The 25,449-nt window shown below is 46.8% G+C and overlaps 1 protein-coding gene across 2 annotated transcripts in view; it reads left to right on the top strand.

The window, feature by feature from the left end:
• Positions 1–25,449, top strand: part of PTPRG (protein tyrosine phosphatase receptor type G) — a gene marked incomplete at both ends in the record, with an annotated part of 742,222 nt that overhangs the window by 627,414 nt on the left and 89,359 nt on the right. For both annotated transcript variants that reach the window (XM_079713343.1, XM_079713342.1), the window contains 4 exons: positions 239–423; positions 3,435–3,543; positions 9,704–9,753; positions 11,706–12,468. In XM_079713343.1, coding sequence (XP_079569469.1) covers positions 239–423; positions 3,435–3,543; positions 9,704–9,753; positions 11,706–12,468 — 1,107 coding nt within the window. The remainder of the gene's footprint in view (positions 1–238; positions 424–3,434; positions 3,544–9,703; positions 9,754–11,705; positions 12,469–25,449) is intronic.

The raw sequence follows: 25,449 nt of genomic DNA, 5'->3' as shown, positions 1-25,449 counted from the left end.
ACAGCAGGAAAGCGTGTGTGCATGTGTGTGTGTGTGTGTGTGTGTGTGTGTGTGTAGAAAGAGAAGGGGGGAGGGAGAACAGATGTGGCAAAATGTTAGCAGCCGGTGGATCCAAGTGATGGGGGCGTGGGTGTTCCCCGTCCTACTGCGTCAACCTTTCGAGGTTGCAGTCTTGAGGAACACGGGGCGTGTATGTATGTAGTGCCAGGAGGCCCTGAGCTTGGCCGTGTGTCTTCAGTCTGCAGCTCTCCGCCCATCCACATGAAGGTGCAGCCCCTGAACCAGACAGCACTGCAGGTGTCCTGGAATCAGCCGGAGACCATCTACCACCCACCCATCATGAACTACATGATCTCCTACAGCTGGACCAAGAACGAGGACGAGAAGGAGAAGACATTCACAAAGGACAGCGACAAGGACTTGGTAAAACCTCCCTGTTCTGAGTCGGGGTGTCTGTAGCCATGAGAGGGGCCCCTGCGCATCTCTTTGGCGTGCTTTTCCCTGTGGCATCCCAGCCCTATGCTGCCTGCTGAGGGCGGGTGCCACCGGGGTGAACCGGGGCCGGAGCCTGCCCGGGCTCCATTCCGCCTTTATACGTGATGGCTACACCACCAGGAAAAGAGTTAATTTGTTTGTAACTGGGCCCTTCAAAACTGACTGCGTTTTCTTTCATGATTTAAAAAAAAAAAAAAAAAAATCCGAAAGCCTCCACGAAGCCCTTGTCATCTGATAGCGTTGCTGTAAATGTCGAGTGAGTTCCACAGTTGTAGAGCAGGGCCTAGCACAGAGCGAGCAGTGTGTCAGTACTGGCTATTATTATTATTGCAGCTGTCGCCCCCATCCTCCTCCCCACACCGTGCAGCTTTCCGAAGTCCCCACCACTCCCTTCCGTCACATTTCATCTGCCTCACACATGCCGACCTGCTAGACCCCAGTGACCACGGAATTTTTAGCCACTGCTCTCAGACTCTCAGACGCTGTAATACCTGACCTCACTTTGAGCTACACATGCCCAATCCAGCTGCTCATCTTAAATGTGCATAAATTTAGTGGTCAGTCCCCACCAAGGCCCTTCAGAACAGATGTTTGCAGAAGCCATCTTCTTCCCCTGGAAAAGCAATCGCTCCAACAAGCGCTGGTCTTTACATCTTTGCACAGAAACCCAAAGTGACACATTTGGGTTTGAAAGCCTGGCGTTTATTGTTAATCAAAAGAAGTCTTTGGGATAATGAAGCCCATAAATTGTATATGCACGTGGAAAATGTAATAGCACTGAGTGGGATCCTTAATGACTGTTAGCACCTTTTTTCCTCCCTGTACAGAGTCCCTGGGGCCCATTCAATCAGTTATAGAATAATACTTTTCATATTCCTTTAGATGAAGATTCTTTTTACTTCATTTCCATTTATGTTTTCAATTTCCCCACTAGACACTGTTATCTGGGTCACATTAGGGAATGATGAGTTTCATGAGATCGGAGAGGAATCTGTTGAAAGGCACCCAAGGTTATGATGTGTTTTAACCTTTCTCTTGTCACGACTGGAAGTCCATGAGGGATGTTTCTCTTTCTGAACTAAGGTGGCTTGCATTAATCAGCAGAAACTATCTAGACGCTTATTTGGTTTCTTATTCTAAGTGGAAAATAATTAAGCATGCAGAGATGAATAGATAACCAGCTTGGAGTGAATTCTAATAAATCCCTGCATAGATGGAGAGAAGATATTGCTCTGAACAGAAGATGGGATTGGAGGTTTAGAGAATGAGGCATAAATGAGTTTCAGAGAAAGAGAGAGCTGTAGAGAAAAATATGCTTTGAAGGCAAGTTCTTTTTTTTATAAGAATTTCTAAGGGTGGTTATTTTCTTTGGGGACACACAAAATTAATTAATTCCTCAAGAAGTTGAGAGTGCTGACTTAGTGGCAGCAAAGCTATCCTCCAACTTAGGGTTCTTGTGGCCCAGAAACCTAAAAGTCATACTGAACATTTTCCTGGCATTCTCCAGCATCCATCTTTCTCTCTCACGCCCTCACTGCCAACCTGTGGGACAGGTGTTAGTGCCCCTTTTTCCAAAAGAGAGAAATAAGGCTGAAAGTGAAATAACTTGACCCCAACCTCCTCCTCTCACCAGGAATCCATTTGCTAGGCAACAGATAGCAGGTGTGGGCACAATAACATTTTAATGCCTCTTCAGAGGTTTTCAGTAGCTACACTGGGGAAAACCCACTCCGTGGTTAAGCTCCCAGAGCTGCTTTCTGGACTTGGCCCACAATGCGATGACAAGACATTTCATCCATTAGGGAGTCTTTGAAAATCAGTTGCTTTTGTTGTTTGTTTCTTCAGGAAGCAAAGCCTGCCGGCTTTTTAGGTATTTTCCATTTTCTGATTTTTAAAAGACTCTTGGAATAAAGCTTTGAGGAATGGGGATCTGGATTTGGCTCATGATGTTGGACCACGGGTTGGGAAACTTTTTTCTAGAAAGGGTCAGACAGTTAAGATTTTAGGCTTTAAGGGCTATATGGCCTCTGTGGGCAGCTACTCAACTCTGCCGTCAAAGGGTGAAAGCTGCCACAGCAACAGGTAAATGAATGGGCGTGGCTGTGTGCCAATAAAACTTTATTTACAAAAAACAGACAGCGGGCTGGATTTGGGCTGTGCAGGCTGTCGCTTGCCACCCCTGTGTTAGACTGGGGGTGTACTTTCCATTTTGTGGTGTGGACTACCTACGAACAAGGCTTGCCTAGCCTTTGTTGTACAGCACTCACAAGAACCCTGTGAGGGAAATATTACTCTGTCCATTTAACAGTGGAAGGAAGCAGAGGCCAAAAGACATTGAGCAACTGACTCGGAATCACACAGCTGGTGAGTGGTGTGACACAGGTAGACCCCCTGTCCTCTGACCTCTAGTCGGGTGTTCTTCTAGCATCGTGCCCCATACCATCCAAGGTCAAGGTACAACACTGCCCTTAAACTGCAAAGAAACAGACACACAGAGATTTTGCTGTGGCTGCGCTGATCTCTGCATGGCGCTGGAAATTCAGTACACCTGATAATTCTAGAGGCTGTCTAGGGTAAATCATTATCATTTATAAGGTAGAGTCGTTTTGATAGAAGTCCCAGCCTTGTGAGTATAAAGAGGGTTGAAGGCACGTTCCAAGCCCGAGTCAAGTATCTGAGCCAAGACGACTTTTTGTTCTCTCGCCCCACACATTTTCATGTCGAAAACAGATTCCCAGGTGAGGTTATTTCTGAAAGCTCATTCTTTTCAAGGTGAGCCTTTGGTCAGTGAGGAAACATCGCGTTTGTCTGTCGTGCTTTGCCTTGGTACCCAGAAACCTACAGGCAACACTTAACATTCTTTTAGGTTTGGCTTTCAAATGTAAAGTGTGCTCTGACCTTCCAAACCAGGTCACTGCCTGTTCTTTCCTCCCCTGCAGAAAGCCACCATTAGCCCTGTCTCACCTGACAGCCTTTACCTGTTCCGGGTCCAGGCCGTGTGTCGCAATGACATGAGGAGTGACTTCAGCCAGACCATGCTCTTCCAAGGTGAGGAGCTGCTCTTCCTGTCTGCCCTGCATACCCCGGGTCCCTTCTCCCTTGGGCTTTGTCTTTTTTCCCGTTGAGCTGCTTGGACACAAGAATATGAGCCTGGCCTAAGCATCAGTGTGGGGTTTGCAATAACACCTGAAAAGCCTGGGGAATTTAGGCCCGTCTTTTTGGTTGGGGGTTTCACAGGCCAGAAGAGGAGAAGAAGAATGAAATGTTGATTATTTGTTTAATGACTGTTATTTTCCAACTGTGGGGAACCAAGTATTTGTCTAATACTGTGTCAGATCACAGAATCACCTCCTAGTCATGTGGAGAAATATCGTCTTTGGATTTCTAACATGATTCAGTTAGCTGAGTTAGGGTCTAGTGGAAAGTTTCAGACCAGCACTAGGGCGAGCCTAGAGGAGCATTCACTTTGGTGCAGAATTCAAAGGAGCTCTTAAAAACTCTGTCATCAAGATACATTGTATTTCAATGGAATATATATATATATATATATATATATATATTTTTTTTTTCTTTTGGCTGTGTTGGGTCTTCATTGCGGTGCGCGGGCTTCTCACTGCGGTGGCTTCTCTTGTTGAGGAGCACGGGCTCTAGGCGCACGGGCTTCAGTAGGTGCAGCACACAGGCTCCATAGTTGTGGCTCGCGGGCTCTAGAGTGCAGGCTCAGTAGTTGTGGCGCACGGGCTTAGTTGCTCCATGGCATGTGGGATCTTCCCGGACCAGGGCTCGAACCCGTGTCCCCTGCATTGACAGGCAGATTCTTAACCACTGCGCCACCAGGGAAGCCCAATGAAATATTTTTTTAAAGCAAAATTAATGCAAAAGGTTCTTGAACAAAATATCGAAATTTTGCATAAAGACAGGATCCACTCTATCTTACTTGCCCCGACCTAATCCCAGTCCTGGTTCCAATAAAACTTTATTGACAGCCAGCCGGTGGGCCGTAGTTTGCAGACCTGGTTTGGTGAGGGGCACTAAGAGCAGCATGAAGGGAGCAACCAGGGCATTGGGCTTTGCTCTGCCGGTCTGATGCCCTCCCTGGTAAGGTTCATTACTTCCTGAAACCTCAGTTTCCGAGACACCTACACACCAGGCCAGTGATTCTTAACTTTTGCGAGTCATGTATCTGATGAAGACTTTGGACACTTTCTCTAGAAAAATGCCAGAATTTTGCGTATTACAGCTTTAGGGGTCCCATAAAACCTGTAGGCTGTGGATCAGCTTCATTGTCTGGAATCCTCTGAGAAATGCACATTCATGGGCCCCTCTCAGACTAATTGTCTCAGAAACTCAGAGGGTGGGGCCCAGGAATCTGAATTTTAACCAGATGGCTCAGGTACCAGGCGTGCACATTACAGGTTGAGAAGAACTGACTTAGAGCTAGGGCCCTGACACGAGGGCCCCAAGGTTGAGTCCTGGCTGCCACTCAGTGTTTCTGCAACTTCACAGTCCAAAAGTGGTAGTCGTGAGAGTACCGACCTCACAGGGTCCTTGTAGAGTGACAGGGGGTGACACATGTTAACTATTTAGCACAGTGCCTGTTACCAACTATAAATACCCCCTAAGTATGAGCTTTAATATAAAAAATAATAAATGATGAACCCAGGATAAGAAGCCCTTCAGCTGAGAGTCCCTGCAAAGATCCCTTCTAGCTTCGCAATTTTGCATCTAGTATTGAAATATTCTTTGCTAATGTTCACATTATCTCATCCTTCCATTTAAACTAATTGAAATTAGCATGGCTGTATTTTTTCTCACAAATAAATCACACTCACCATGTCCACCTTTGCCCTGAATGTATTGGCCCATCTGCCTGTGTTGAGGAGGGTCCAAAAGCCAAGGCCAGGTCTATGTCAGCCCAGGGGAGAGAGCACGGGAAGCCAGAGTGGAGCCCCGGATCTTTCGGCACATAAATCATAATTAGGCCTTCCATGCACTCCAGCTAGGGGCCTGGAATCTGCAGAACCGCCTTTCTTGATTAATAGGCCCCTGAGCTCATTGGCTTCTGCACGGACTTTGAAAAATTAAATGTTTGTAATGTAATGCAATTCAAAAAGGCCTTGTCAGCTGTAAATTCCAAGCACGGAATATTTAAAATGTCTGATCACGGTGACTTGTTGAAAATGGCCAGTGTCTCCTTTGTCTGCAGAGTTTCTCTGCTCAGGGGTGGACATGTGTTTGCTCGTTTTCTGTATTGGTGTTTGTCCCTGCATGTTAACAAAGGGGCACACAATGGCCTTAGCATCTTCCCTGCAGCAGTGGGCAGTGGAAAAACAAAATCTTCAGGTAAGCTAGCATGCCTTTTCTGGTGAGCCAAGTAGGAGTCTATGAGCAGTAGAGGCCGGTGTACAAAACTGGTCAACTCTTAGGACTGAAGTTTTAAAAGGGAAGGAAATTAACTTAGGGAATTTCATTTACACCTTTGTTCAGAATAATTAGGTTTCCCAGTGATAAAGTTTACCTCTGGTTTGGGAGCATGAGGAAGCCCTGTGGAATATTTACATTATTATAGTAAATAAAGCAACATTTATGTCCTGTGTAACGTAATAAATAAGTTATGTTTACCCTACTGTAGTAAATATGATAGTAATGGTAATCATTATCTGTAGAGTGGCTCCCCATTACAGAGCATTTGCCCATAGGTTATTTCATTTGACCTCATGGCAACTTGTAATGCAGGTGTTATACGGAGGGGGAAATGATGTCCTGGGCAGTTGAGTAACTTGCGAAAAATCACTTGGCTACTAAGCAGAGTCTGATTTCTTATTCCAAAGCCCAATCATTTGTACACAACAACAGACCACCCCTAAAGCATAAATATTACCCTGTATCCCCAGTCTTCAACAAATGGCTAAAAAGATTGATAACTAAGTGTTCAAAAGCCTTTTTTGCAATTTTCAACAGTCATGGAAACTAGGGGCTCTTAAGCTTTTTCTTTGAGCCACAGACTCATTAGGCAGCCTGGCCAAGCCAACAGATCCTCTCTCAGAATGGTTTAAAATAAATAAGTCAAATACATAGGAAAGGAAACCAATTATGCTCAGATACAATTGTCAAAATATTTTAAACAAACAAATTGGGAATGTAGTCATCTGTGCGCTTCTTTTGTGAAAGTATTAAATGACAAGTAGTGGGTCTGTTAGCGACGGTGATTTCTGAGTAGTGATGAACATAAATGATACTCCAAAAAAGCTCCAACAACTCTAAGGCAGTAGGAAAATATTCCCATTTTAATCACAGAGTCATAGGACGATCCTATTAAAATGCAGCTGAGATTTGGAGCTTGCGTTCCTCGTGCAAGGAAAAGCTGCATCTCCGTGACAGCTTAGTGGGGATGCAGGTCTCATTTTTTGCCCCCATCCCTGAAGTCCACCAGGCCAGTGGACTCCTGATCTGAAAGCTCTTGTAGAAACTTCGTAGTCACCACAGCTAGAACTGACCCCAGTGGAAATTGTTCAAGATCAATGAAAAGCGGGCATGTTGATGGAGTGGCCAGTTTGTTGCCTTAAATTAAGGCCTTTGTAAAGGGCAGGGAAAGCAGGTCTCTTAGGGGGCTTTCTTCCTGTCTTAACAAAGGGAGGTGTGTATACCTGTCTGAGGCAGTGCAATATCGATCCCGAAGCAACTCACTGATGGTGGGAGGTTACATTTAGTGCCAGGCAAGAACTGTTTGCTTCCTAGGCTGCCTCATTTGACCTGGTTGTATTGACATCTAGATCCGTCTGTTCTCCACATTTGTCTCTTCACCCATTTCACTTTCCAGCTGAGCGAAGTGAATATATCGTTAAGTTGGGGGTCACAAATACAGGTGCCCCGGGGCCAGGCAGGGAACACATACAAATGCGGGGAGGGCCGTCAGTGGGAAATTGCAGAATGTGCCCTTCGAAAAGGGGTGACAGACACTCAGCCCCAACCAAATGTTGCCCTGCAGGAAGGTGAGCTCAGTGTTGCCAAATATTGTCATTTTTCAGGGATGAGCAGGAAATTGGGATTTTTAGGTAAAAGTTGCTGTTTACAATGTTGGCAGCAAATTCTTTTTTTTTTTTTTTTTTTTCCCCAAAAACCTTGCAGGGCAAATAAAAAAATATGTCGGGTACTTGCCCCACTTCTAGTTTAGATAAAAACTCCAGCAGGTACAAATGTTATTTATTTGGAGATTTAGCAGTTTTTTGCTAATTTTTCAGTGCCTTGTATGCATAGGAAGCAAACGTTTAGTTTATGTAAGACTATTGTTTTTGAGATCAGCACAAAGAAGCAGTCTGGTATATATTTTTAAGTTATACTGTTTAGCATTATTCACAATAGAGAAAAGGTGGACGCAATCTAGATGTCCATCAGCAATGAATGGGTAAACAAAATATGGTACATACAGGCAGCAGAATATTATTTGGCCTTAAAAAGGAAGGAAATTCTGCCACATGGGACAGCATGGATGAATCCTGAAGACATTATGCTAAGTGAAATAAGCCAGTTACAAAAAGACAAGTAAATATATATGACTCCACTTACATGAGATATATGGAGTACTCAAACTTACAGAAAGTAGAAGGATGGTTGCCAGGAGCTGGGGGGGCGGGGAGGGGCGGGGGAAGCTGGGACTTGTTTAATGGGTACACAGTTGCAGTTTTGCAAGATGGAAACATTCTGGAGATCTGTGGCACAAGGATTTAGCACAACTGAACTGTACACTTAAAAGTGTTTAAGATGGTAAGTTTTATGTTACGTGTATTTTACCACAGTTAAACATTTTGTGTAGTTATATTGTTTAATAATAACACATGGGTGAACAGAACTGAAAGAAGGAAAGAACACCAGAAGGAGTACTCTGTGGCTAATATAAAAGAATTTGAGGGACTTCCCTCGTGGTCCAGTAGTAGAGAATCCACCTTCCAATGCAGAGGACTCGGGTTTGATCCCTGGTCGGGGAACTAAGATCTCACATGCCGCAGGGCAACTAAGCCCGCGCTTCACACACAGACTACAGAGCCCACGTGCCCTGGAGCCCGCACACTGCAACGAAAGATCCCACATGCCTCAACAAAGATCCCCGTGCGGCAACAAAGACCCGACGCAGCCAAAAAAATGAATAAAATAAATAAATAAATATTTTTTAAAAAGAATTTGACCATTTAAAGCAACAGTGGTGGGCTTCCCTGGTGGCGCAGTGGTTGAGAGTCCGCCTGCCGATGCAGGGGACACGGGTTCGTGCCCTGGTCTGGGAAGATCCCACATGCCGCGGAGCGGCTGGGCCCGTGAGCCATGGCCGCTGAGCCTGCGCATCCGGAGACTGTGCTCCGCAAGGGGAGAGGCCACAACAGTGAGAGGCCCGCGTACTGCAAAAAAAAAAATAAAGAAAAAAAATAAATAAATAAAGCAACAGTGGTGATGTGTTACGAGGTTTTAAAACTTTATTGATAGAAATAAAATATATGACAGTACACAAAAAGTGAGTTGGGCAAATATATTACTGTACAGTTCTTACATTTTTAAGGAGAGATGAAAGGACTAGTTTAAGGTAAACTGTAATAAGTTTAGGATGCATATTATAGTCACTGAAAGGATAATATAAGAAATTATAACCAAAAAGACAATAGTGAAGAACAATGGGATAATACAATTTCATTTATAAGAAGTTCAAAAATAGACAAAACGCTGACAAAGATCAGAGTGGTGGCGACCTTAGGGAAAGGTCATGAGGGTATTGCCTGGATGGATGCACGTGCAAACCTGCTAGGGTGCTGGAGAATGTCCATATCTTAATATGGGAGGAGGGGGAGTTACACAGGTGTTTACAGAGGTAAAAATTAATTGGACTCTATGCTTAAGATTTGTGCATTTTAGAGTATGTAAGTTTTACCTTACTAATAAAATAGAACAATGATTAAAACTTCTTGAAGTTGTAAACTAATAGCTTAAGACAGGAGTCAGCAAACTGTGGCCCACAGGCCAAACCTGACCCTCTACATGTTTTTTAATGACTCACAAACTAAGAAGGGTTTTACATTTTTTGATGGTTGGAAAAAAAATCTAAAGAGGAATATTTATTTTATGACATAAAAATTATATGTATTTCAGATTTGTGTAGGTAAGTGCAGTTTTTGTCGAAACAACAAAGTTATATTGTTTACAGTGTAATTTCTTTGTTTCCCAGCTAATACCACTCGAATATTCCAAGGGACCAGAATTGTCAAAACAGGAGTGGTAAGTAGAGAATGTAATCGCTTTGTCGTGTCTGGTTGGTAATTTGCATGCAGTTAAAACTGTCACCACTAGGTGGCAGTATGATGTTGTCTAAATGCTCAATGTGAAGCAGTTAAAATACTGAATAAATTACATTATTCACTCCTATAATTCAATGCATTATAAAAACAAGCTGTGCGACAGAGTTAAACCAGTAGTGTTATACTGTTATAATTTTTGTCAAGATAAAAATTTTCCGTATTTTTAATTATTTATTATTTGTGGGAGCATAGGACGTAAGAGTGCAAAGGAGTAAACATGCTAAAATTGAAAGGTTGTCATTTGGGAATTCCCTGGCAGTCCAGTGGTTAGGACTCGGCGCTTTCACTCAGGGGCCCGGGTTTGATCCCTGGTTGGGGAACTAAGATCCCACAAGCCATGCAGTGCAGCTTTAAAAAAAAAAAAGAAAGAAAGAAAGAAAAAAAGAGAATGGTTGTCATTTGCCCAGTTACATTTGCACATTTCTGGAGCCTCAGTATCTAAGTTTTCCCCTTTCTAGTGCAACTAATAATCCCAATATTAATTGCAGCTTTGGTGATAACAATAAGAGCCTAAAATTTATTAAGCTTTTCCCGGGTTTCAGGCACAGATTATTATTTTATTTACTCCTCACAGCATCCCACAAGATTCGTGTTACTATTACTCCCATTTTATGGATGAGGAAACCGAGGCTCAGTGAGTTAAAGTAATGTGCCCAGCATCTCCCAGAGAGCAGGTGAGGGATTGTGGACTCAAGCCCAGGCTGTCTGACTGCTCTGTCTGCAGTGCCTTATCTTATGTGGCACCTGGCATTTCATTAACCAACTTCAGAACTCAACATTTGCTAACTTGGTTGTCCTTCAACTACAAACTTTTCAAACTGAAACTTGACGATACAGTGATGAAATCTGAGTTGTTCTGGGTGTATTATTTTGAACTGTATAAATGATGGGATGAAATTCTGGATTCTGCACACCAGGTTTCAAGAACTAAAATTAAACTAATAACTCAGAGCAACACATCTTATTTTCCTAAGATACTATGTACAAATAAAATCTTACAGCTGAGCCCCAGTTTAGTATGATGGGAAGAATGAGCTGAGGTTTGGGCACAGGCAGCCACCTCTACCCCTTAACCTCTCTGCACCTCGTTTTCCTCACCTGTAAAATGGGGTGATGATCATGTGTGTCTCCAGGGTAGCTTGGGAAGCCCCAACACACAGTTAGTACTTGTTAAATAGAATTCTTATCGTTGTCATCTACATGAGCATAGATTTTGCTGTAGATAAATCCGGAGACTCTGGAAGGTACGGCAGCTGTACAGCGCCCGGTACGGGGATGCCGGCTGTAAAACAGCTCCCAAAGCCTTCAGTGTAGAGCATGGCCCCTGCTTCTGAACCTGCCACTGCAGACATGGGCGGGCCACTGTCCCTCTGTCCATCCACTTCCTCACTTTAAGTTGTGGAACCAGATCCTGGGGAGCGTTTCTAGACAAGGGCAGTTTATTCTCCACAAGAGCCACCAATATATACAAGACCAAGGGCTCCTGCTTCTTCCAGTGTCATCCCAACAACAGGTGGCAATCTGATGTTGCCACTTTATTGCTGATTTGATGTTTGTCTTTCAAACAACGTGAACGCTACTCATTGTTTTGTCACTTAGCCTCCTCCAGGGCCGTCAGTGAAAAGTTGGGGTTGATATGCTGGGTACAATTTTTAAGTAATTGTAAAAACGTTTAAGAGCAGGGATGGTCATCCGTGGATCACCTCCTGTCAGCTTTGGCACCATGCTTTAGGAAACCCCACGAGGAAAGTAAAAGATGAGTAAAACCCTTGGAGGGTCATACCCAGGGCCTCGTCCCCAATCCTGATGACTGACACTCTGCTTTCTCTTCCTCTGTCCCCTCCCCCAACCTCCCCGGGTGACCCCTTCAAGCCCACAGCATCTCCCGCCTCTTCGGCCGACATGGCCCCCATCAGCTCGGGGTCTTCCACCTGGACATCCTCTGGCATCCCCTTCTCATTTGTTTCCATGGCAACTGGGATGGGCCCGTCATCCAGCGGCAGCCAGGCGACGGTGGCCTCGGTGGTCACCAGCACGCTCCTCGCCGGCCTGGGCTTCAGCGGCGGCGGCATCTCCTCCTTCCCCAGCACCGTGTGGCCCACACGCCTGCCCACGGCCGCCGCGGCCAGCAAACAGGCCGGCAGACCCGTCCCGGCCACACCTGAGGCCTTGGCCTCTCCGGGCCCCGACGGTGATTCGGCGCCAACCAAGGACGGCGAGGGTGCCGAGGAGGGGGAGAAGGACGAGAAGAGTGAGAACGAGGACGGAGAGCGGGAGCACGAGGAGGAGGGCGAGAAGGGCTCCGAGAAGAAGGAGAGGAACGGGGTGACCCACGCCGCGCAGGCGCGGAACCGCACTGAGCCCAGCCCCGCCCCCTCGGCTCCCGGCGGAGCTGCCCAGGATGGTGGACGTCAGACTATATCCGGGCGTGAGCGGGACCGCACTGCCATCCCCACCGCCCGGCCCGAGGACGCCCTGGACCCCCGCCCCGTCACCCTCACCCAAGTGCCCCCCACAGTCACAGAGGAGCATTACGGAGAGAATGATCCCAAGAGGCCTGAGACACCGTCTAAGAAGCCTGTGTCCCCGGGGGACCGATTTTCTGAAGATAGCAAATTTATCACTGTTAATCCAGGTAAGTGGTCCACTCCTCACTTGAGCCTCCAAGCTGCTGTGAACAGTCCTACCCTTTAAAAAATAATTGGGGGCAGGGGATAAGGATCCAGAGAGTGCTTAATATTCCTGGAATTGTGTGTGTCTCTGGTATAAAAATGTGTGTGTGTGTGTCTTTCTATTTTATTCTAATAAGAATCACCTACCCTCTTATCGTTGCTGGACTAAGTCTTGCCTTGATACTTGGTTCCTGGTAAAATTGACTTGCCTCAGAATACCTCCAAGCATTTCAACCAGGCCCTGAAGTAAATGAATAAAAAAGACATCGATCTTAAGAAGTTTATCCTTCAAGATTTCATTCCTTATTCACTTATTCAGCACCTGCGTTTATGGACTACCCGTTTGGTGCCAGGCCCTGGGCTGGGTGCTAACCCCGGTGAGCACGGTCCCTGCTGCTTGAAGCTTACAGCGTAAAGGAGAAGACAGTGGTGGCGGCAGCTCGCCAGGGCGCACGCCGGGAAGTCAGGAAGCAGGAATGTTAGAAAGCCAGCGAGCAAGTTCGCTGAAAAGCCAGAAAACGAGCTAACTGTACGGTAAATAATAGAGGAAATAAACAGGGTGTTGTCAGAGAAAATAATCAGGAAGAGGGCAGGGAGCTTTTTGAATTAAGAAAGGCCACTCTGGGGAAGTGACATTTACATTAAAACTGAAAGCGTGGGGATGGGGAGAGCTGGTATTAGCCCATGATCCCAGCCCGGGCTCTCACTCAGAGCCCTATTTGCTCTGTGAATTAGCCAGTTCCTGGATAATAAGACCAGGGCATGGCTGGTCTGGCCTCGACGGGGAGGATGTGATCCCCATCACACTGACCGAGGGCAACTTTGTGACTCTGTTGTATGCTCAAATCTTTTTCTTTTCTTTTTTAAAAACTTTATTTATTTAGTTATTTATTTATGGCCACTTTGGGTTTTCGTTGCTGTGTGCGGGCTCTCTCTGGTTGCAGTGAGCAGGGGCTACTCTTCGTTGCAGTGTGTGGGCTTCTCATTGTGGCTTCTGTTGTAGTGGAGCATGGGCTCTAGGCGCGTGGGCTTCAGTAGTTGTGGCACACGGGCTCAGTAGTTGTGGCTGAAAGGCGCTAGAGCACAGGCTCAGTAGTTGTGGCCCACAGGCGTAGTTGCTCCATGGCATGTGCGATCTTCCCAGACCGAGGATCGAACCCATGATCCCTGCATTGGCAGGCGGATTCTTAACCACTGTGCCACCAGGGAAGTCCACGCTCAAATCTTAATGAACCATCCTGATAGTTTCTACAAGGGAGCCCTGAGCGTGAGGGGTTGTTATTGTTGTGAGGGGTTTTCTTAATAAGAAATTCTTTCTTTTGCCAGACTACAAGATGTTTAGCAACAATTTTTTTTGCATCTAAGCTGTTGTGGAGTTATAAGAGTGCAAAAAAAAAAAAAAGCAACTGGTAAATATTTATTTGCTTTTGCACTTGTAAACATTAAAATTCATCTAAAGCTGAGACCTCGTATGTTAAGATACAACTTAGAATAAATTTTCATGTTTTGAATTACGTTCCTCCTTAAAGCTGGTATGGACTCATTTTTTGAAGTGTGGGTTTGCTATGGGCGTTGCTCACTTTGTCCTGGCTTTAAGGAAAAGTGCGGAGTGGCCCTCCAAGGAATTGAGTGGAGGAGATATCGAGCCACTTGTGAAGCTGTTTGAAGCTATTCCTGCATGAGCAGTGGCATTCCCTCTAGGAATTTGCTATGAAAAAGTTGGATTTCTTGCATTTGAAGATATTGAAGAAATATTTATAGAGTACCCACTGTGTCCCAGGCACTGGACTAGGTACTGGAAGTAGACTCTAGATCTAGTCAGGCCTTGCTCTCCTGGGGTTTATGTTCTAATGGACAAGCTTGAGAATATTCCAGTAAACAAATGCATAACGTCAAGTGCTGGAGTCGGGGACAGGGACAGTATAGCATCGAATGGTCAAGGGATGGCATTTGAATGGAGGCCCAGGTGGCGAGAAGGAGTTAGCTATGCCGTGATCCATGAATGAGCGTTCTAGGCTGCAGGAGGGGTAGCAGGTCCAGAGACCCTAAAGTGAGAACTAATTAGGATCAGTCAAGGAGCCATCAGAGGGCCGGTGTGTCTAGACCGCCAAGGTCAAGTTTACAGAATGAGTTCACAGACAAGCAGAGCTCAGATCAGGAAGGGGCTCGTCAGCCATGCTGCGGATTTGATTCTAACCGATATGGAAAAGCAGTGATGGATTTCAGCAAGAGAGTTACTCATCTGATTAATCTTCTCAGAAGGTCATGTGGGCCTCTGTGTGGACATCTGGGGAGGCAAGAACGGACACAGGGAGTAGAGTTAGGAGGTGATGGCAGTGGTGACGCGGACCACTGTGGTTTCTCCAAAGACAAGCGGTGGACCTGGAATTGCTTGTCAGGCTTGAGTGGTTTGGCCTCTGGACTAGAGGCTCTGGCAAGTTGCATTCCCAGCCTGTTCCTCTTAAACATTTTTTTGTCCACACTCCTGAAAAGTGTGGCTTGCTAAGGGCTTGGGTTGGGAGTGTTGATATTGATACCTTGAGAGACTGGTGAGGGTGGGGACCTGGGGCGTAGTCCAAGTAAGCAGAAATGAGTCATTGCAATGGGAGTCAAGTTCCAGAGTCCAAGGAAAGGGGAGAAGAAACAGGTGGTAAACCTGGGGTATTTCCACCTCCAGGTATGGGGCGTGCGGGTCTCAAGTTTCAACGCTGCAGGCATCTGAGTGTCTGCCATCTTGGCAGGGTAGCTCTGGAGTCAGATCCCTACAGTAGGCTCTGCCCTTTATTCACGCAGGGTCCTCAGGCCAGTCTTTGCCCAGAGCCTGTCTGTAAAGTGGGGATAGGCATAGCCCTTAGTGCCAAAGGAGGTGCAGAGTCACCCTTGTCAGTGACAAGGAAGGAGGAGCTTTCTGCAGCCCGAGGGCCACATGATGGCACTGGTGACTTAGGAGGAGGCCCCTCATAGGTCTTTCTTCTGCAGTCATTCTTGGACATTAAAGACCATGTGGAGACTGTGGTCCCCAATGAGCTGGCTTTAAAAATGACCTCCAGGAACTCCGCTCTGTCCCCAGCACTGGTGAATCAGAGCATCTCCCTTGCCATCTTCACCTCAATGGGAACATCCACTCCTTCCCAGAGCCAAAAGGGATCTTCCTTTAGAATTCCAGGCAGTTCCAGGCAATTCCAGGTTGAGAGTAGTGATGGGGATCGGTTAAGCCAGAGATTGGCAAACTTCTTCTGCAAATAGCCAGAGAGAGCAGACATTTTCAGCTTTGTGAACCATAGGTCTTTGCTGAAACTGTGCATCTCTGCCAGGTAGCACGCAAGCGGCCAGAGACACTACACAAATGGGTGGATGTGATTGGGTTCTGGTGAAACTCTGTTTCCAAAAACAGGCAGTGGACCTCATTTGATTGGTGAGCTGTCATTTGCTGACCCCTGGTTTAAGCAGAAACGTGTGTACCCACTGGGTAATAAAAGGTGTGAGGAACTTGAGGGTAAAACCCGAAAACCCTGCCTTGTCCACGACCCCCAAGGTCTCACTCTGCTTCCATCCATCTCAGCCTTTTCTCCATCTGCCTCCTCCAGCTTGGTGTTTATTTTTTAAACGAAATCACCATCATTTTAATGTTAGTGGTGACTTCTTTGAAAGACTGTGGATGTACATTTGTTTAAATCTGTTCCACATTTATTTTTTCTTCGCGTTAAAAACAATTCTTTAAATCAATATTTAGTCTCTTTGAAAAAAGCGTTAACGTTTAAAGTTACAAACTGTGTTATATTTTTACCAGCATCTCAAAAAGGCTTGATGTTTGATAACATCTTTTCAAGTGCTATGAGTAGTAGCTTTAGTATTAACTTGCAGGGAAGGAGAAGAAGGGAATCCTTCTCTAGAAGAAAGGGCCGACTCAGACACATACAGAGATCAGGCAGGCAATAGCCATGGTCCGTCCCTCAGGAGGCACAGCCCAGATGTGGTGTAGGCACCCTCAGATGCCTATTGATGCAGTAAAATGTTCTCGGGATGGTATGTGGCATGCCCCAGCAAAAGCATTTCAGGGTAGGCATTGTCTACAAACTCATCATCACTCAGTGCTGGGATTTTTCATTTTTCTTTCCTTAAATCAGGGCTCCTTTTTCAGATTCAGTCTTGCTCAGAACCCCATTATGTAAACACTCATTCACCGAAAGCTTGTTGACTGCCTTCTCGAGGTCAGCTAAAGAGACAGTCCAGTTTAGGGGTCAGGAAAGTACAGTCTCCAGGCCAGAACTGGCCCCTGGCTGGCCTTTGTCCTGCCCCTGAGCTAGGAATGGACTGTGTTGGTCAGCAACTTAGGGCTGCTGTTCTGCTCTGAGCCAGAGTCAAGGGTGCCAAGCTCCAGCCACCCCACTCCTTTTGGGCAAACCCCACTCCTTTGGGCACCTCTTTGGAACTTTCAAGCTCTAAAGAAAACCTTTGATTATAAAAATAATTACATCACTGGTTAACATTTGTTCTATGCTGGTGTTGTCTGTGCTAAAAGCCAAAATGTGATGTCACTTATCCCCCGGGAGGCCTGTGCTGTCCTTGTTGCCATTAGACCAGTGAGGAGGCTGAGGCTCAGATGGTTAAGGAACGTGCCCCAGGCAAGACGTGGTGAGCCCAGGGGTCAGACATGAGCCCTGACTCCACCGTGGTGCTGCCTGCATCCCGCCTTCGGGGCTTGCTCCCTGAGTGGGCAGCACAAGATGGTTTCAGGTGAAGTATTAATTATTAAACGAGTATTTGAATGTGTACTTTTAAAACGATACCATTTTTTAGTTTATGGCACAGGTTCTCAACCAGAGTGATGATTTCGTTCCCCTTCCCTGCAGGGATATTTGACGATATCTGGACACATTTTTGGTTATCATGACTGAGGAGGGGGCTGTTACTGGCATTTAGTGGGAAGAGACCAAGGATGCTGCTAAACATCCTACAGGGCACAGACCAGCCCCGCAACAAAGAATGACCTGGTCCAAAGTGTTGATAGTGCCATGGTGGAGAAACTATGATTTCTAGTATTAACATAAAGTTCCTTTTCAAAGAAGTTTACTTGAGGGAAAAAATAGTAGTTAATTTAAGGTCAGAAAGAAGTAGCAATACACGCTCATGAAGATAGGGCAGACATCATGAATGTGAAACTCAGCTGGGGTATAGGGAGGTAGGAAAATGTTGCATACTTTATTTAAAATAAAATAGAACAGGCACTCGTATGGACGACCGTGGCAGTTTGCAGCCTGGGCTAGTTTTGTTGGTCAGGTTTTTTGTGGGGAGAAGTTTTCTACGTAATTCTGCTTGCCCCGGCTCTTGGCTGTGATCGTCCTGGGAGTGTTGGAAAAAACTGGCTCAGGTGCCCTGAAGGCACCCGTGCGATTTAGTTTCCTCCCAGGAAGTGTCTGGGTCCTTTGAAGCTTCTGCCCCCCACTGAGTGATCTTTGAACTAGGACGGCCCGTGTATCTCTTAGTGCAGGCAACCAGACCTCACCAAGAACACGGAGGTTCCAAAGAGGCTGCTGGGGTCAGGGATTCAGGCTGTAAGGAGTGGCGTGTTTGACATGAGTCCTGACTGATGGCAGAGTCACGTGACGTTGCAATGACGTGTCTGTGGCGGTGATTTCTGGTAGATGAGGACCTGCCGTATATATGGGACTTGGAATTAAATTGGGATTTATCACACGCCCTCAATTTTCCAGCACCTCATGGAAATACACATGACAGTTCCACTGTTGAGTCTGATTAAGTGAGCTCTGTGTGAAATGGTAAGGAGGGCTTATTGATGAGAACTCCTAGTGGTGACATAAATTGAAGCACATGACAGATGCTCTAAGTCCAGCTCAGACTTGGGAATCGGAACATGGAACCCGTGTCCCGTTGCAGGAGAATATATGTATTTGTAACGCACAATCATGTCTCTGCAACAGTGGTTTAGCTAATGCCAGGGCTCCAGAAAAATAAGACACATTTTGTGGCCCTATAAAAAAGCGGCTGCCTGTTTACTTCACACCCATTAGGGGGGCTACCACGAAACCCCCAAACCAAAGCAAAATAGAAAATAAGGTGTTGGTGAGGATGTGAAGAAATGGGGACCCTTGTGCCCTGTTGGTGGGAATGTAAAGTGGTGCAGCCACTTGGGAAACAGTATGGCGGTTCCCTGCAAAATTAAAAATAGCATTACCATGTGATCCAGCAATCCCACTTATGTGTATTTACCCGAGAGAATTGAAGGCAGGGTCTTGAAGAGATATTTGTACACTCATGTTCATAGCAGCATTATTTATAGTAGCCAAGGGGTGGAAGCAACCCAAATGACCGATGAATAGATGAACAAAATGTGGTATATACCTATAGTGGAATATTATTCAGCCTTAAAAAAGAAGGAAATCGTGTCACATGCTACAACATGGATGAACCTTGAGGACTTATTTCATTAGTGAAATAAGCCAGTCCCAAAAAGACAAATATATATATATATGTATATGATTCCATATATATATATATATATATATATATATGAGTCCACTTACATGAGGTACCTAGAGTGTAGTCAAGCCGTAAGGCAGAAAGTAGGATGGTGGTTGCCAGGAGCTGGGGTCGAGGTGATGGGGAATTGCTGTTTAAAGGGTGCAGAGTTTCAGTTTTGCAGATGAAAAACAGATTCTGGAAATCGGTTGCACAACAGTGTGATATGCTTACCCCTACTGAACTGTACTGTTAGACATGGTTAAGACGGTGACTTTTATGTGTGTTTCACCACAGTTTTTTTTTAAAAAAAACAGTGCCTTAATTCACAGCTGCAGGTGGTTTTGAAGGAGTGGCCTTATCAGAGCAAATGCAGTCCGGTTGTGCACGACTGAACCCGGCTGTAGATGTCTGAGTGTGCAGGTTGTTCTGCTCCTAATCTTTCTTGAAAAGTGAAAGAATCCTACTTTCCCCGAGTCCTGAGAGTGGCCTCTCAGATCCAAGCTCATTTTAGTCTTGACCACGTAGGAGTTCTTGTCCTGAAGCAGAAGTTGAGCCCTCACTGTGGGGTAGGAAGCGTTTCAGAAAGGTCCATCTGATGTCTCACTGCCTGTAGCATTTATAGTACATTGTACTCCGTTTTTATTTGCTTCTACTGGGATGAGAGCCAAGCCAGTAAAAGGCAAACAGCATTAATTCAGTGATGACATATGCCACTGAAAACTGTTTTTCTTTTTCTTTTCTTTTTTTTTAATTTTTTGGAAAAAGCAGAATGGAGGCACTTTACTCAGATACTGGTGGATGCGGAAATAAAAGCTGGGAGGAGGAAGGGCTGTGGGGAGGTCATTAAACCCTACCTCCCTCCCGCAGATGCTCAGAGAGGGTTAGGTATTAGACAGCATTTTGCCGTAAGTTTCCACTGGAAGACATTTCTGAAACCGGCTCATTCTCTGAGTCCCAGCCCTGCCTGGCCTCCCATCTTCTGACCCTCCTAGCAGCCCCTCATCTGCACATCACATCTACTGGGGGAGACGGGGGTGTAAGTTGATACCTCCTTTCCATTTTTATCCTTTTACACACAGACCAGCAAGATGCAGCCCTGGAAAGAGTATGAAGAAGGTCCAAGTTCACAGAGAGGAATGGCCCACGTTTATAGATGGAGCAACTGTCTGATTCATTTCTAATTGGTTGAAAAATAAAATCCCTTTGAAAATAAATATGGAATTGGGAAAGCTGCCTGGTCAGAAGCAGCCTCTTCTCTCGAGCTGAATTAGTAATTTCAGAATCCTGGTCAGGAGTTTTATTAAACCATGATTTTTGCTTTTGATGATAAGGCCTTTGTAAAAGTCCCAGGTGTGTGCGTTGTTCTGCTGATTCTTTGGGTCAGAGTGCCGTCCTGCAGACAGAAATTCGACTGGCCAGAGGGAGCTGGCAGCAGGAGTCAGGAGTGAAGAAAGCAGGTCTGATGTGAGACATTAGGGAGCAGTGAGGACTGTGGCAAACTGATGAGCCATGCCCTGTCTTAGAGAGTGTGCTGCTTGGTTCTAGCTGATGTTTGCCATGTGGGAATTCAGACCTGTGTTGCTAGCCAGTTTTGAGCATTTCCAGGAGAAGATTCCCTTTTTTATTTTTTTTTTGATTTTGATTACTTTGTGAACTCTATTGTTTATTAAATCTTGGCAACTAACTCACAATTTAATTAATAATTCCCGGGGGAGGGGTGCCAAGCCAGACACATCTGTGGGCTGCCAGTTCACACAACCCATGGCAGTCAGGAATCAAAGGGCTAGGCCTGCTGGCAAACCCAAACTAGCTGGACAAATCAGAGATGGAGGCGAGAAGGAGGTGCATTAACCCAGAGGTCCTGCACTTGTCCTGGTGTCAGGATTCGGGCATCACGGAGAGAGGCAAACCTTCCAGGAGCAGGGCGGCCAAGCTCTGCTGGACCTTTCAGGAGGCAGCTGGGATACAAGTGAAGCTCTGAATAAAAGTGAGCTGCTTCTAACAGTTGGGAGCATCTAATTTTATCACACTGTCAGCGCCGTTGCTTGGTTCCATTGAAAGGAAGAACGAACGTTCTCTGGACGTGGGCACTGTGCTCAGTGCTTGACTGGTCAAGGCTGGCTTTCTGAGCATGCAGCCCGTGCAGTCACACAGCCCGGTGCTCAGAAGGCCCTGTGTTGGCCTTCATGTTCTACTGTCGTTTTATGAAACTCTTTAATAATTTTTGAACAAGAGGCCCGGTGATTTCGTTTTGCATCTGGCACAATCTGCTTTGCATGGATTATGTCATTTAATCCTTCTAAGTCCCCTGAGAGGTGAGCATTATCATCTGTTTCCCTTTGACAGAGGAGTGACCAGAGGCTCAGAGACAGGCAGTCACTTATCCAAAGTCACACAGCTAGAAAGGCCTAAGCCAGAATTTGTAATCAGGTCTGCCTGACTCTGAAGGGCAGGATGTTGGTTTCTCTGAAAAGTTGATAGTATGTTCTAGTCTCTGGGGGCCTTGACGTGGGGAAGATTGTCAGGAGACTGAAGCAAAGGAGGAAGAGAGTGTATACCCAGCTCAGGCGGCATGTTATGTGTCCCTAGTAGCTTCTGGTCGTTCACTGTTTGATTATACTTTCTCCTTTGAGGGCCTGCTGGGCCACAGATTGTGTCAGGCCGTGGGACAAGCGTCTCTCCTGAAGGATGGCAAGAAGTGTAGTGCAGTCTTGTCTCAGGGCAGACTTTCAGGTTCTGGCTCTTCACTGGCGGTCTCCTCACAGGCAGCCCCCTGCTGCTGATGCCCATAGAACCCATCTGAGGTTCTGTGCGGTTGCCACACATGCCCTCATTTATAACGGGGATTCAGATTCAGCAAACACCCGATGAGCACTCAGCATCTGCCTGGCGCTGTGCTAGGGTGTTGAAGAGGGAGAGGATGGTGGTGGTGATGATGATAATTAGTGATGCTGTGGGTGGTGGGTGGGGATGGTGATGATCATCAGCACAGTTGATAATGGTGACCAGGTGCTTATGGTTGCCAGGCAACATGCAAAGTGTTTTATTGCATTAGCTCATGTAATCCTCACGCCACCCACCATGTAGTGAGCAATATTATTATTTCCATTTACAGATGAGGAAACTGAGGCCCAGAGAGGTTAAGTAACTTGCCCAGAGTTGCACAGCTAGTGGGAGACAGAGCTTTATTACTGTTCTATATACAGAGAAAATCAGCCCTGCTTTGGGGGAACCTTACAGTAAGTAGTAAAAGAGCACTTGTAATTGAGTGTGATGTGTGCCGTAAAAGAAGTTCACAGTGACAACCACCATGACGAGAATGAGAGTATTTACTTAGCATTTGCTCAATGCTGGGCACACGTGTAAGCGTTCTACGTGCATCTTAAGTTTTCCCACCACCTCTATGAAGTAGGTTCTTTTATCCCATTTTATAGATGAAGAACTCCAGGCCTAAACTGATTTCAGTTATTGGTTAGAGGTCACGTAGAAGATGGCAGGCCAGGATTTGAACCTGTGATCTTTACCCTCCAGAGCACAGACTGAGGGTTTGGGGAGGCTTCACAGAGAAGGTAGCACCTGAACCAGGATTGAGGCATGAAGAGGAGCTTCTGAAGGCGGGATGGGAAAGGTGTTCCTGGCAGTGAGATCAGCAGGGACAAAGGCAGAGAGGTGCGCCCATGGCCCATCATGGTCACTGGGTGGGTGGGTGTGGCCGGAACCCATTGCAGGGGGCGCAGCAGGCGATGATGGGGTGGGAGGAAGGCCCGCTCATGAAGGGTTTTGCTGTCCCTGAGGGCAGTGTGGGATTCCTCAGGAGAGTGACAGGAACAGATTCCACATGACTGTGCGGCCATGGCATGAAATTCCAGGCTCCTGGTACTGCGAAGACAAAGCAGTACTGTGAATTTTCGCATGAACTCAGCTTGATCATGCCCACATGGAAATCCAGTAGCACTCCCATATTTGCCTGACCTTTATGTAAAAGACCCAGGCAAATCCGGCTGCCAGTCATTAGTCCAGGCCAAGATTAGACTGCTGTCAGAAAAATTTCCTTAGGTCTCTCTCTCACACTGCAAGTTGTTGCCGGCCTGAGTTCTCCTCCATAGAAACCGCCATTTCGGGGGCTGTCCAGAGAAGGATTTCTGATGTGTTCACTCCTCCATCCCCTCACAGAAACAAAAACAACAAAAAAACCTTACACAGCACCATGAAATATTAGAAAGAGAAGTAGCTCAGTGGTGAGACCTGAGGGACAGTTTTGGCGAAGGGTCCTTTTCAGTGATTGAGCATGAGAAGGACCTGGGGTTTGTGTTCGGTCTCCTACCCATAGCTGCCTACTGTGTAGTAGCCCAGGCAGGAATCCTTTTCTGTAAGAAGGCAAGGAAAGAAATAAGACCCTGGGGGCTTCCCTGGTGGCGCAGTGGTTGAGAGTCCGCCTGCCAATGCAGGGGACACGGGTTCGTGCCCCAGTCCGGGAAGATCCCACATGCCGCGGAGCAGCTGGGCCCGTGAGCCATGGCTGCTGAGCCTGCACGTCTGGAGCCTGTGCTCCACAATGGGAGAGGCCACAACAGCGAGAGGCCTGCATACCGCAAAAAAAAAGAGAAATAAGAAATAAGACCCTGGGTATGCAGGGGCTTCCCACGGTGGATAGTGAGTTCCTTGGACGTGTGGCCTGTAATGTCAGCCCTCCTGCCATATTTTCCATTAACAGGACCATCCGGGCTTGGGGATTCCCCACTGCCTGCCAGATTATTACCTGGCTGGGCTGCCCCCTGCTGGAGCCCTGAAAAATTAACCTCATTTGCAACTGTGGTTCTTGCCGCACGTGTATTTGCACATTCTAAGCCAGTTAACTCATACCACGTAAGAGCTACATAATCAAAATCCCATAAATTCCTAATTAAAATCCCTGCTTTATCTAAAAATACAAGAACAATGGGGGAAAGTGTGGCTGGCGGCCAGAGCTTTGCAATTAAAGCATTATATTGAGGGATAGACTGCACATCTGATGCTTGTCTGCCTCAGCTTACAATACTGCAGTGAGTTCCACTGCAAGCCCTGGGGCCTAAAAGCGGTGCCCGTAATTCAGCCTATAGACCCTGGCTGAGGTGGCCTCTAACGCTCCATCTTGGCGGCCCCCCTTGTTCTCCTACCCCCCTCCCCCCGCTTCAGTGCACTCTCTCCAGAACACACCTGCCCTTGCCCTTGGCCTGGCTAACTCCCCTTCATCCTTCAGCTCCCACCCAAACGTCAGGAAGCCCCTCCAGAATTCCTGGGCTAGGACAGCTGTTCCCCTGTACCCGCTGTGCTTTCCCTGGCGTCACATTCATTTTATTCTAATTGCTTGGTCATGTGTCTGCTTCTCCCCCTGTAAGTTCCTGCCCCACGGGCACAGGGTTGTTCCTGTCTGATGTTCTGCTGCATCCGCCTCCCCTAGCACCGTGCCTGACACACAGTCGGGGCTTGACAGATAGCTGCCTGATGAAAAATTGTGGAGCAAGGGATATCGAGAAATGGGCTGGCACAGTTAGGAAGGCAGTTTATAAACCGCCGGCTGCCCTGCTGTGCTTTTTAATCAGAGCGTGCCTCACTTGCCTGCCTCTGTGTCTTTTTACCTGTGAGCTGGACATAAATCTGGCCCTGCCTGTGCATGAAACAAAGGAGGGCATCAAGGTCCAGTACATTCGAGGAAACCCAGTAAAAACCCTGTAACCCATTTCTTCTTCACTCCAGGTCTTGCCTCTTTAGCAGTCTCCTCCCAGGGACAGTTATCTCTTTCCTGCTCAGCCCACCTCCTCTCTCTTGGAAACGCAGCCTGATTAGCCCTGCATTTAGTCCATCCAGCAGACGGACGCGTGCGGCTGGCTGCAGGCTGGCCTCGTTTTTGCAGAGCAGGAGGAATCCTTGCTGAGCACGGGTCAGCCTGCAGCCAGCTGTGGATGATTCTGTGGGCTTCTTGCGGTCACAGCGAACCTTCGCTTTCTCGCCGCGTGCCTCTCGTGACCGTCTCTGTGTACCTGGGCCCCTCCCAGCCCCGCATCGCATCTGAGCTTCGTTCGGGCTACCTGGAGATTTCCAGGCATTGACCGCACAGTTCAAGAGACTAGGTTCTCACCTGAGGCTGCTGGGGACTTGTGAAGATCCTCGGGGCCTGAGAGAGACAGGAGGAGCTGCTGGGGTAAGAGGCGCTGGTTGACCAGAGAGAATCCTGGACCATTTCACAAGCTTCCCTGGTTAACCCCTGCACTGGCTGCTGTTGAGTAGCCGCTGTGCGCTCGGAGGAGAGCGAGGCGTGGCGGCCAGTCTGAGAGCTTTTAGAAGAATGGGGAGAGGGGGCGGGTGGCAGAGGAGATCAAAGGAAAAGCTTTTGAACCACATTTGAGGAGAAACAGGATCTCTGGGGAACTGGTAGGCAGAGGAGTCTGGGTGCTCCTGCTGGGATGTGCGGTTGCTCAGAC

The sequence above is a fragment of the Hyperoodon ampullatus genome (assembly GCF_949752795.1).
Source record: "Hyperoodon ampullatus genome assembly, chromosome: 10".
Classification (NCBI taxonomy): Eukaryota; Metazoa; Chordata; class Mammalia; order Artiodactyla; family Ziphiidae; genus Hyperoodon; species Hyperoodon ampullatus.
Note: the sequence above shows the minus strand (reverse complement) of the source record. Positions and strands in the feature narration are given on the sequence as shown.